At 35.7% G+C, this 12,394-nt stretch overlaps 1 protein-coding gene across 1 annotated transcript; it reads right to left on the minus strand.

Moving 5' to 3' along the window:
• Nucleotides 1-2,830: 2,830 nt before the first annotated feature.
• On the minus strand, nucleotides 2,831-3,202 carry LOC108678990 (neuroligin-1-like). Its single transcript, XM_018167490.1, has one exon. The coding sequence runs from the start codon at nucleotides 3,200-3,202 to the stop codon at nucleotides 2,831-2,833; it is 372 nt and encodes a 123-aa protein (XP_018022979.1).
• Nucleotides 3,203-12,394: the final 9,192 nt, after the last annotated feature.

Here is a 12,394-nt window from a genome sequence, read left to right on the forward strand (position 1 = left end):
GAAGAGAAACGCTGGGAAAAATTGTGCACTGGCATTGTACGTATGGCTCGTAACTAAATATTTTTAAATTATTTTATATTAACTTGGCAAAATGGAAACAGTGTGCTCATTGATTTTGATACGTTTTTGACAATAAACTATTTTATGTTTTGACCGATTTATTTTATGAAATTGACCAAAGTATTTATTACTTGACTGAAACGCAAAAGAGTCTTGAAGATTCAATATGCAAGCCAACTACGTCAATCTGCATGTTAGTTAGGAGGGAATCAACCAATGTTCAATAAAATAAGGCAGTCTCTGCTAATGATAACTTCAAATAAAATATTAATGAAACCCAGTCATTCACATTAAATTGCATAATTAATTGTCTTTAAAGACAATTTTCTATTTGATCACGAAGATGACCAAGCTGATTCAAAAATTGCAAGCCTGTGATTTATTTTTAATTATCGGATGTGATATTTTTGAAATACCAAGCCGCAACAAAATCCATAGCGACGGCGGAACCCAACTCGAATAATTTTTTTGACTCGCGAATATCAAAGAAGCTCAACTGCTGCCATCTCCATTTTTTGGTCGTTGTAATAAGTCGCATGATAAACGTTCAGCTTGTCAATGAAACTGAACTCGAAAGATGCCTCAGAAAAAATTCCAGGCCTCCACAGTTCTTCAGAATCGCGTCCAGAAATAACGAGCCTCGTCGTCTTGCAAAGAAGGCGCCAGCGATTTACTGAACCTGATCTATGAGTCATCAAATGATCTCCAGGGCCCTGAAACTTGTGAAAAATATCCTTCCAAGAGTGATGGCCCTTCCGACGATAGATATGTACATATAGAAACTGTGAACCGGACAATTTCGGCCTGAGATGAAGAGATATCTTTACAAAATCTTACGAGAATATTGAATCGCTTTTAGAGTGCTCTTCGTTCGCAAAATTCTGTTTCGGAAATTTATAGGAAAGCGTCGACGATTTCCTAAATATCAGGAATTAAATTAGGGAACAATATTTTAACATTCTGGACTTTAGAAAAATGCTGAACCGAAAGTTATTCCTCAAAATGAAAGAAGAGGTTTTGTATATTTTCTTATAAATTTGAGGAAATAATTATGTTTCCCGTTCACGAAGAATATTCGAATTTTAACTCGCATAATTCGATTTTTCTGCCGAAATGTTTGAAGATTTGAAGGGAGCTGCGTTCACTTGACCTTCACTTGAATGAAGGAAGGGAGCTGCGTTCACTTGACCTCGTTCTTAACCCCGCGAAGAGTAAAAAATTATGCGTGTGCTTATATTCCAGACTGAAAGCTTTAGTTTCTATCTTTATTTCATTTGCAATATTCTTGCGCTACTTGGGGTTTACTAGTTAAAACAGAAATTCATTTCAAAAATTCGGCCGGTAAAAAGTGTGCGATCAATTAAAAAATAATAAGTGGGACTATATTCTTTTAATAAAGTCATGTTGTCGTACGGTCCTGTTGTTGGGAACGTATGCTAGAGGAGCTAGTTAGAAGTGTTCGTTTTAATCGTTCGTTTGGAACGTTAGTGGATTTCGTTAGAATAATTCATTAGAATCGTTCGCTAAAGCCGTTTTGTATGATAGTGTGTTAGAATATCTCGTTATACATTTATTTGATACTGTTCCCTAGAGATGTTCGTTAGAACATTTCCCTACACAACGGTAGAGTAACATAATATGAACATTTTGGAGGCAAAATTCGTGAAAAAGTTCATCAGAACCCTTCGATGTTTTCTTCCATGGAATAAATGTTGTTAGGAGTCTTCCATAAACACGTTTATAAGGGGCATTCATAAGAATTATCCATTAGAGTCATTTGATATAAGGAACGTTTGCAAGGAACGCGTTCACGTCTAGAAAATAGACGTGCCGCTAGTCACAGTAAATTACAATGCCAGGATAATCCGCCTGTCACAGCAAGAGTGATGTTCACTAGAAACCCTGAGAAAATATAGACCTCATAATCGCCCGAGGCTTGTAACAAGGAAATTTATTAGGGAATTTCGAGCCCGCGCTACTTTAGCAAAGATAAATATCGGTCTCCGCGTTGAGCTTTTCACCTGGTCTAATGTGGTCGTGATTTATGATAAAAAATTGAAATTGACGCGTAATTTGAGATTTATGATATATATATTTAATTTTAGACTGGATGGTGTAACTAAATTTCATCGTGCTATATGAACTCGTTTGATAATTTTTTTCTTGTTAATACCTAGAAAATTTTTGACAATTTTAATGATGACGGAATGCGCAACCTTTATCTTAACAGAAAATTAAATAAATGTTTAATAAAATAATATGTTTATATTTCTACTTATGAAAGATGACATGAAATGAAATTTCGAAAATATTTCTAAAGTGGAATCGATTTATTGTGGAACAGAAATTAACTAGGAAATATCTTCTCCAAATCCTGACTCAAGATATTTTAAGGTACAAATAAATTTTTCATTGTCGAGTCTTGTTTCCACAATTTCTAGTTTTTCAAGGAAATTCATCCATATTATTTTGCTTGTCAGATGAGTAGAAAAAAGTGAGTGCGTCTACTCACCGTCATGAGGCGCGTAGATGTTGAGGTAGAGGCAGTCTTCGCTCTGACGCTCAAGTTTCCGACTCGCAGATCTGGGTGCAATTATTTCATATGTCAATTATTACAATTTACACACACAATATTTACACGCAGGCCGTGAATTATATTATTTTTAATAAAAAAAATGAGAAAAAATGATGTGTGATTCGCATTCATTTGTGTCACAGGCATTTGCCGATAAAGAGAATCATAATTTTCATCAATGGAGTCGTTAATATTTTAAGTTTCATACCTGAGATAGAGCATTCGATCAGGTGGCAGCGACCCTCCTGGGTACCCCAAATGGGGGAGTTGCTGGGGACACACAGGGGGAAGTTCTGTGCATTTCTTCACCGCATCCCATGGCAATGGGGAGCTAGTTGGGGTAAACCGACCTTCCCCTGTAGGAGGGCTGGCGTAGGGTACCCCCAAAAACGCCTCCACGGCGGGGAGGGTGGCTGATGAGTGTTGGCGGATGACTCCTTGTATGGGGCCATACTTGGTGGTCACCACTCTGCTCAACAGCTGGTCGCACGAGCAGGTGGTTGAGAAAAACACCTGCACAACCACCTGCAGCACCAGCTGCCTCCTGGTGCGTTTTAGTTGATACATTGCCTGATTGTCATTAGTCAGGCAAATAGGCCCTTTCTTGCTCCATTATCAATTGAGTTTTTGATTCACACATTTTATCTCTTGTCTTTATTTCAAAATTTCAGGAATGTATTATGGGCCTTATAATTTTTTGGATAAATTTCAAACCTTTTTGACTTCTTCCAAGTTGAAACTTTTCTATGCCAGCACCTCACATGACGCCAAAGCCTTGTGTCACAGCAACAAAGGTTTAAGTTTAATTTCACTCTCACATAGTAGACGTCTAGAATTCCTAATTAGTAAACTTTAAAATTTTCAATTTGAATTGATTATACACTCAACTCCGGCGTTTCTCTCGTATGCAAACATCGTATATTTTAGCATTGTAAAATTTCTATAATATTCTGCAATCGTCGTTTTAATTTACTGTGAACCTGAAACAAATATTTAATCTGTGAAGTTTTGCAGTTATAGGTAACAAATAACTCACTGATAAACCTAAAGCCATTTCTCTGATACGCCCTTCAATAATAAGGTTAGTGGGTTTTTTATTTATTTTCGATCGTGATGAACATAATATAATATAAATTTATTTGATGAAATGAATGAAACGACAAATTGAATCATGTACGCATCTTTAATCCACACCCACCAGTGTTGAAACAGATACAAAATCGTAGGATTATTCAGTTTATCATTCACCTATGGAATTTTTACAGGTGATACATATATGATCATCAAATAGGATTTAATTTTTCAAATAATGAAGAAACTAGTAGTAAAAGACGCTGTAAGATTAATGACTGGCTTTCATTGACAAGTTGATATATGACTTGCATGTTTAACTTCTTCGAATAAAAATTTATGATGCGGAGGATATGAATTCGAAATAAACTTGACGTTCACTTGTAACTTGATTTATTCCGACTCTGATGCATTGGTATAGATCTCTCTGATGATCCTAAGACAGCCTAAATTTAAAAATACAAACAATTATTTTGTCACGGGCATATATTATGATGTTAGAGTTAGATAATTTTTCATTGGTATTACGAAATATAACGCACCGTAGAGTTCCCGGGTCCCTAAATATTGATATTCAAATTTATTTTATATACGTTAAATCACACTATTCTGTCTCAACTCCTGTCAAAAGCCAACCTCACGCAAGTAAGCTGGAGAAACTTGCAGTCTTCTGGGACTGGGATGCTGACAACTCAATTCAAGGAGCACAAATCGTGAATTTAATGGCTAAAAATATTGAATCCAAAATGAGTACATGATATATGCATGACGTGAGCAACTACTGACATTCTAATTCCCAGGTGCTGCCACACGAAAACCCACAAGTGCACGCAAGTACGTAGTATTATTTCAGTACTTTCAGAAAGGTAATGATGACCGAAGCTGCACTTGCTTCTAATTTTTTATCGATTAAGCGTCATGCATTCAAGATGGAAATCAGTAGAGGAAGAGCGCCAGCAGAGAGCAGCCTGCCTCGATAGGGGAAATAGCTTCCGCGGGTCACATTTCATAGATATTTGCTCAAATATCTGTCAGCCGACAACAATCGGCGAAGAACAGTCAGGCATGGAATGAATCTGGAAGTCGAAGTACGATATTACTCGGGAATTGAAGAACACTAACCTGTCAGGCTCCAATTTTAGAGTGACGCGAGCTGCCACGACTGGAGCTTCAAGTCAAATTTAGAAATAATTTAGAACAAAAGTTGAAGCTCCGAAACGCGAATTTGTTTAAATTGATTTGCGACTCATTTTAGTTTCTGTCAACCTTCAGCAAACATATTTTTCGTTTAGAAACTCATTTGAAATTCCAAAAAATTGAGTTTTCTTTTTAATTGAGAAAATTTTTGATAAAATGGTTCAGAGAATTTTAAATCATCAGATCGAGTACTTCGGTACATGCACATGTACAAAAACACACAACTGCTCTATACTTTCTTTACATGATGAACAATCATTATACTAGTAAATAAGTAAATTTTTTAAATCAACTGTCCAAATATATGTGTAATTAAAATAAAGTCTAATTCGGTCAAAACAAAAAATGTATGATGAGAAGGTCTGTGAGATTCCATGTATCCAATTTGAATTACATAAATAAAAATTCAGGAAAAATTACGTTTTTTACTCTCCTATAAAATCTTTTTAAATCTTTGTAATTTTGCAAAAAAAATTAACAAGATTAGTGAAGTTTGATTGATTGCAGAGTCCAAATTAGCCTTGTAAAAGATGAAATTGTAAGTCATATCTGATTTCATTTACTGTAATTACATGATTTGGTACCTCTGTGGTCGTTGCTAATCCGTTGAAGGACCGTACGTATAGTAAATTTTGAGTTATATAATAAAAATCGCATCGTAATCGTAAAAATAATCAGTCGGAAAAATATTTTTTAACCAACTTCATGAGGCAGGTAACGACAGGCTGATTAACGAAACAGAGAATTGTGCGTTTATAAAAGCTGCATGGATTGTGTTGACATCTAAATTACAGCTGATGTGTTGCAGCTGGAAACGCTTTTTCGCTCCAAAGGACCAAATTTTATTCCTGCAAAAATAATTCGTAATACGCAAATCGATTATTCAACTCAAAACAATTGGTAGTGGACAATAATTATCAATTTTTTTCATTATTACGTATTACGGGTAATGCCTGCGCTCTAATGCTGTTCCATTGAATTTTAGAGTACAGAACAGTAGTTCTACTCCTAGTACCGAGCTTTTAATTATCACCGAGTAGCTCATTACATGAAACCTTGATTATATTTGAAAAGTTATTACTGCACGCAATCAATTTAATACTGCACGTAATAGCCTAGTTAAAAAAAGTTAAAAAAAACTTAAAAAAAAGTAAAAAATTAAAAACTGCACGTAATAGCCTAGATCAATCTATCCAACTCAGAATCGGTCACACCGTAAAATTAATTAGTTATTCAATTGAATGGATCATTGTAAATCCTAAACGGATTAACGACAATCTCAACTATGAAATAAACTTAATTAAAATCAAGATTTACAATATAAATTGAATGAAAGGATTAAGTAAAATTAGATGTTTAATTTTTAGTGGTATGTAAGAAATTTTTACTTTTATTTCATTCGTTGATATATTGTTTTTTTTTTAATTGGCTAAGAACTATATAATTTCATATTCTTTTTCTCGTTAGTTGTATCCTTCAAATAATATCCCATATTTTCAAGTTCTATATTTCATCCCAATTTCATTATTTATTATTTACTCTTCCTCGAGTTATGAGAGAAAATAGACATGACCTTAATGTATTAGAGAACAGAGAAGCTTTTTTTTTGTTTGCGGTGTACTGGCGTAGGTCGTGAGGTCGTGTTCTGTTAATCTAGTTTCATAGTATAGCTAGAGGTTATCAGGTTAAATATTTACGTGTTTTCCTGCAGCCACGAGCAACTCAGTTACATAACTCCTTGTTTCTTTTCGTCCATTTTACTAAAGTCATGACTCAGATTATTATACATGCTTCTTAGTTCCACTCTTTCCCAATATTGGGTCGTATTATAATGTGGATGCTTACGTTCACACGTTATAATAAATATTGATTATAGAGTTGCCAACTCTCCCAGAGGTAATGCTGTACCGGAATAATTAGTAAATGCTTCAGTCTTTCCCTTCACACACACTTAATTGCTTTGATGAAATTACATTCGCATTCGAATTGATAAAATCAGCCAAATAATGGATACTGGTAATGTCACACAGTTGTTTGATGGGCTGATGGGCATCCCTGCATGCCCCAATCATAAATTTACAAAAGCTATATCGGCGGCTAGTGTACCAAATTTTTTTCTTAGCAAGCTAAACATTTTTCATTATCCCGACACGTTCTCAACAACCAATATCTCGCTATGGAGCCGCCATTACCGAACCTAAAAAATTATGCAATTTTCCGCCAGTCTTTCCATAGCGACCTGTGATCAGGCCGCATCATGGATACCGAACAGCGTGAAGCCACGGTACAAAATCAAAAGATTTCTTTTTGGCCTGAAAGAGCCGCAAGGAAATAGGTCAACATGCCCATAGGCTTATCCATGAGAAATAAGAGCTGTAAATCTTACATCTGTGGGTCGCAAAGAAGCCCAAAGCATTGGCACGGAAAGTTTTATTTCTTATTTCTTGTACAGAGAAGAGAAGACGATAAATTTACGCGTCATAATATTGAACTGTCACGTGTATTTTGATACTACGTCGAGGAAAGAAATCATTGTGAAATTAATCTCAGTATGTAACGAGACCACAATCGGAATACCAAATTTTATCAACGAAATTTTTCAAATCATTTCAAAAATATTCTGAATCCACTCGAGCTGAATATTTGTAGAATAGTAATTTCGCTACACTTCGTGGTTATAGTCTTTCCTGAAGCTGCGACCATACGATGCGGGCACAATATTCCAAACTGACTGTACAGTGTACACTGCAGGGAGAACACTTCGCTATGCTCAAAAACTAAATAAACAACAGGGAATCCATTTAGCGTTGTAACCTAATTTATTCCTGCGTGGCTGAAGCTGGCAGTCGAAAACCTGTGAAGAAACACAGCGAGGGTTCGAAAGACCATCAGTGCTTTACAGTTATCGCAATCGCATTGCAAGTTTTCGGTTGGTGCAAATGACTTTGAAAGTCACAGAAGAAATAATAGTTCATGGAGACAATATATGTCCATCCTGATTGTCAGTAATTATAGGGCAAAATTTTAATTACAGTGTACATTGATGCGCGTGTGTTCAATTTGATGGAGGAGAACAAGTTACACTAAGAAACCCCCCCCCCCCGCAAAAAATCATGATATGGATACGGTAGATCGAGATAGATAAACATACTTTCACAACAAAATGAGGCCGAAGAATGGTATAAATCGGTGTTTATATTAACATAAAACACTAAACACTAAACACCTAACCACTAAACATTAAACACTGAACACTGAACACTAAACACTAAATACTAAACACTAAACAACACTAAGTAAACGAGCAATAATTGAACTATTATCCGGAAATTATAACAAAGAAAATGCAATTTAAATTATATGAAATAAAATATGAATTCTTTGAAAGAGAAACGTGCAGCGTGACTCGGAGGAAAATGGATCCATGAAAACCGTTCGACAAAGCGTCAGGATTGCATCAATATTTGTGTCCAAAAACTAAAGTAGTGCAAAGAACTTGCGTTTATCTAAACGGACCGAGTTTAAGGGGAGCGTCTGGGGTAAAATTTATCTCGGCTATTCACAGACGGATCACTCTGAAACTTGGTACACATATGTAAAACAGAATTCTAAGACATTTTTGTTCGTGTGAATTTTTCGAAAAAAATGACAGAAAACGTGAAATTATTAGAAAACGGCCAAAAAAGGGGGTACTGTAGAAATCTATCTCCTCCTAGGATTTTCAAGCTACAACATCGAGACACATATCATTCGATGCGTAAAAACCATATCTAAAACGTAACACGAGGGTTTTTAGGATTTCTCATTTTTGTGGGTGTGGGAGCATTTTTCGTAAATTTTTCGAAAATTTTTTGATTTTCCCCCCCGCCACCCCCCCTTTTGCGGAATAAAATCCAAACTATAACGAAATTAGAAAAACGCCCGTGTTACGTTCTAGATAATTTTGTTGCGCATCGAATGGTATATGTCTCATTGTTGTAGCTTAAAAACTCTAGGAGGTCCCCCCCTTTTGCAAGCTGTCGTGAACGCATAAATCAACGTACAGAGATGATTTTGGTACCGTTGGATAGAGCAGAATGTCAGCTTTAAGATGAGACTAAAAACCGGAAAAGCCAAAATTCAAAATTTTACCCAGACGCTCCCCTTAACAGGCGTAAATATTGCCCAGCTGATGCCTTACCCGATAAACGCCACGCTCGAAATGAAGACGTAGGAGTGTGTATGTCAAGCTAGTGATTTTCTCAATGCATTTCTTGGCGAATGAGAAAAAAACTATGGCAATCGTCCTCCAGAGAGAGCAGAATAAGCTTGTGATATATAGCTCCATTTTGCCGGTGTTGCAAATGGCAGCATGGGAAATGGAAGATATGTATGGTAACAGATATGGATGCAATGGTAACAAAGAAAATTTAGATAAGGGAACACTGAAGTAAGACGGATCGATTCCATGTTAGCGGTGACATTTGTGATGTTATTTAGGCGAAGAAGAATCTCAGGAAAAAATGAACGAATTTTTTGCAATTGTTTGAGTTTGAGCTAAAGCCAACATGTTTTTTTTTTTTTTTGGTAAAGCTACGTAAATGAAGTCATGAATTCGTAAATCGGAAGTATATGCTTGAAAAATAGATTTTGTAAAGGTTTTTGGCTGGATTATATGACGAGATTAATAAAATTGCAAATACTTCATTTAATAACAATTCTCATATTTTAGGGGTTGCTTGGAAATAACGATATACCTTGAAGGTCCGAAATTTTTTGGTTCATGTTTTAATTTCTTCACATATTTGACGGAAGCTATATTCGATGCTAGCTCAACAATCAACTGGTATTAAATGTAATAATTTTTGAGAGCTCGAATTACAGCAAGAGGTATTGAAATCGACAGCTAAAAATTTATGCACCATATTTAAGAAAAAAAAAACAAGAAAATAATTTTATGTGGTGCATTTTTACTACTAAATTGCATTTGTTTCGAACGAGAGCACTGAAGTACTCTCGTCGGCGTTGGGATTTCCGTAGGAGTGCGAGCGAGTTCTAGCGCGATTGCAGCCCGTCCGATATAGAGGAAGGCCGGAACCATCCTGCTGCTGGACCGTAGTTCCGGGTGCCTGTACTATCTGCCTAAAATGTGAGCACCAGATGAACTTGAACGCACACAGAAGATTTAGAGTGATTACTGTCTGGGAATAACATAATTAGTTGCTCAGGGGTGAGGAATTCAATTTGATTAAAAATCAGAAAATCGCTTGATTAGCGAGTTCTAGGCAACATTTTTTTATCCTAGCAGGCAGTCTTCGGACAGACTTACATGTTTAATCATCTATTACTAGATTATAGGATAAATTAAGCGCGCACGGCTTTAAGCATTCCCGAGTAAAGTGAGAAGATTAACGAAATAAACCAGTTCGTTATCATTCGAATACACATTGAATAACGAAAATAATATTCTTATTCTGTGTCTAATTCAGTGGTGACTAAATCATTTTGATAATTCTAACCCAGTCAATACAATATTCACATATTAGTCCTAATTACGCTATACGATTCTTGTCCCCCTGGAAGTGTAAATCGAGAGTTTTTTTTTGTTCGGTTGTCGTATTTAGAGTCATGTAGGTTTAAATTTATTCCGTGTAAATTTTACTTTCACTTATGAATGTTTTGTTGTTGTAAAGAACTTTTTGAACTGATTATGAAGCTGCATGGTCTCCGAAACGTATTCAAAAAAGAAATGACGAATATACGTAGCGTATTTTTTTTCCTTTTAAATTCTAGATTGCAATTTTGGCAGACTAATGGAGTATGGACTCACGCATTCATTTTAAATTCTATTGACTCACTCAATGACAGGATGGATGACATAAATCAACATTAATGAAATCAAATAACACTAATTTCGAGAATTGAAAACGTATATGCTGGTGCCTTTTCATCTCTTGATTCGGGATGGGCCTCGGACGTATGGCTGCTGAGTTGCAATTGAATAGCATCGTGTTTTTTAATAGGCTGTGGTTAACGTATTTGAAGTAAAAAGTTTTGAGATTAATGTACTGAAAGTAACTTGTTCAGATGAGATGCTGCACGGCTACGAAACGTACGTGCATTGCCCCCGCCAAACAACAACTGCTTATTGTTTTTTAAGTAGCAACAATTATATTTTACATCATATTATCTTATATGAAAAACCGTGTCCATAGTTATGAAAATTCCTACCCATGTTCGCGCCTCGCTTGAAAAATCTTTGGGCCTCAACAATGGAGAGTGCCCCATGCAGGTGGAATTGGTCGAACTGCAAATAAAAAAAAATGAAATGAAAAATCAAAAATCAGTGATTTATAAGAAAATACATTGATGAAACAAATGAAATCATTCTCACATTTAAATTGTCGAGAAATGAGTTCCCGTTGAACAATTCAACATCATCTTAACTCCTTTAGTAGGCAAATAAGGCCATATTGTGATCATCAATAATTAAGAACGCTTCTAAGCGGTATCAACTTAGTAGATAAAAGTATACGTAGAAGATAGAAGGAAAATTATAAAGATTTAAACTATTAAAATTAAAGATATACTCTAGTCTTGCGTATGAAGTGAAAATCCGAATATTATAGGCTATTTTTGTGTTTTTGGCTACGGATAATTCCCCAAAGATTCACAACTAGGGTAAGCATTCATGGACCCAAAATCAATTTGGTAGACGGCTCTCCAGCAGATAGGATATAATGAGACCGTCTGCTGCAGCAGTTCAATTGAATCGACCAAGTGAGTGCTTTCTATTCCAAAACCCAATTGAATATTAGAGATTGCGTCCCTGCTCCGAATCCTGGACTTCGATTGTGGAGGTCTGTGCAAGAGCCAAACAATATTGCGGGCAGGTCGTGGTTGCTCCAGGATTCAAGTGAGTGCCGATCATTTTTAATGGATGAAAACTGCTTGGTAAGCGCCAGCTCCTTCATTCCATAGACTCCTAATGTCCAAAGTTCATGATGATTCTTCGGACCACAAATTTTTTACTGAAATTCGGCAGAATTTGTGGTGATTCTCAAGCTAAAAAGCTTCCGAATTGAACGTGTCGAAATAAAAGTATTTGAATATAAATGTTACTAGCTGATTTTTAGGCACTAACCCTACGTCAGCAGGCGAGGAAGATAAATATGATGAATAACTATCAAATTTTCTTCTAAATACGAAACTTATCACAATTTTTTTAATAAGAAGATTTTTCAAAATCCGTTCATCCAAATAAATAGAGAAAGTTATAACATCTGGATATTTTACGAAGATCTTAAGAAGAAAGAAAAACGTTTAATAATATAATTTATTATCGGTAATCAGGACAACTCGGAAAATTTTCAAACTCGATAGAGCCTTATCTACAAATCCGATTGAAAGAATTGAACATGTTTATCCGCAGATAATAAACTGTGTGAGGTGGGAATAGCCCTGACAATAAATTTTGAAGCAACAAGAAAACATTCACGGAGTAACAAAGAA

Source organism: Hyalella azteca, unplaced genomic scaffold (assembly GCF_000764305.2).
Source record: "Hyalella azteca isolate HAZT.00-mixed unplaced genomic scaffold, Hazt_2.0.2 contig13159, whole genome shotgun sequence".
Lineage (NCBI taxonomy): Eukaryota > Metazoa > Arthropoda > Malacostraca > Amphipoda > Hyalellidae > Hyalella > Hyalella azteca.

Coding starts and splice junctions, on each gene's coding strand:
- LOC108678990 (XM_018167490.1), bottom strand. CDS start 3,202: ATGTATCAACTAAAACGCACCAGGAGGCAGCTGGTGCTGCAGGTGGTT.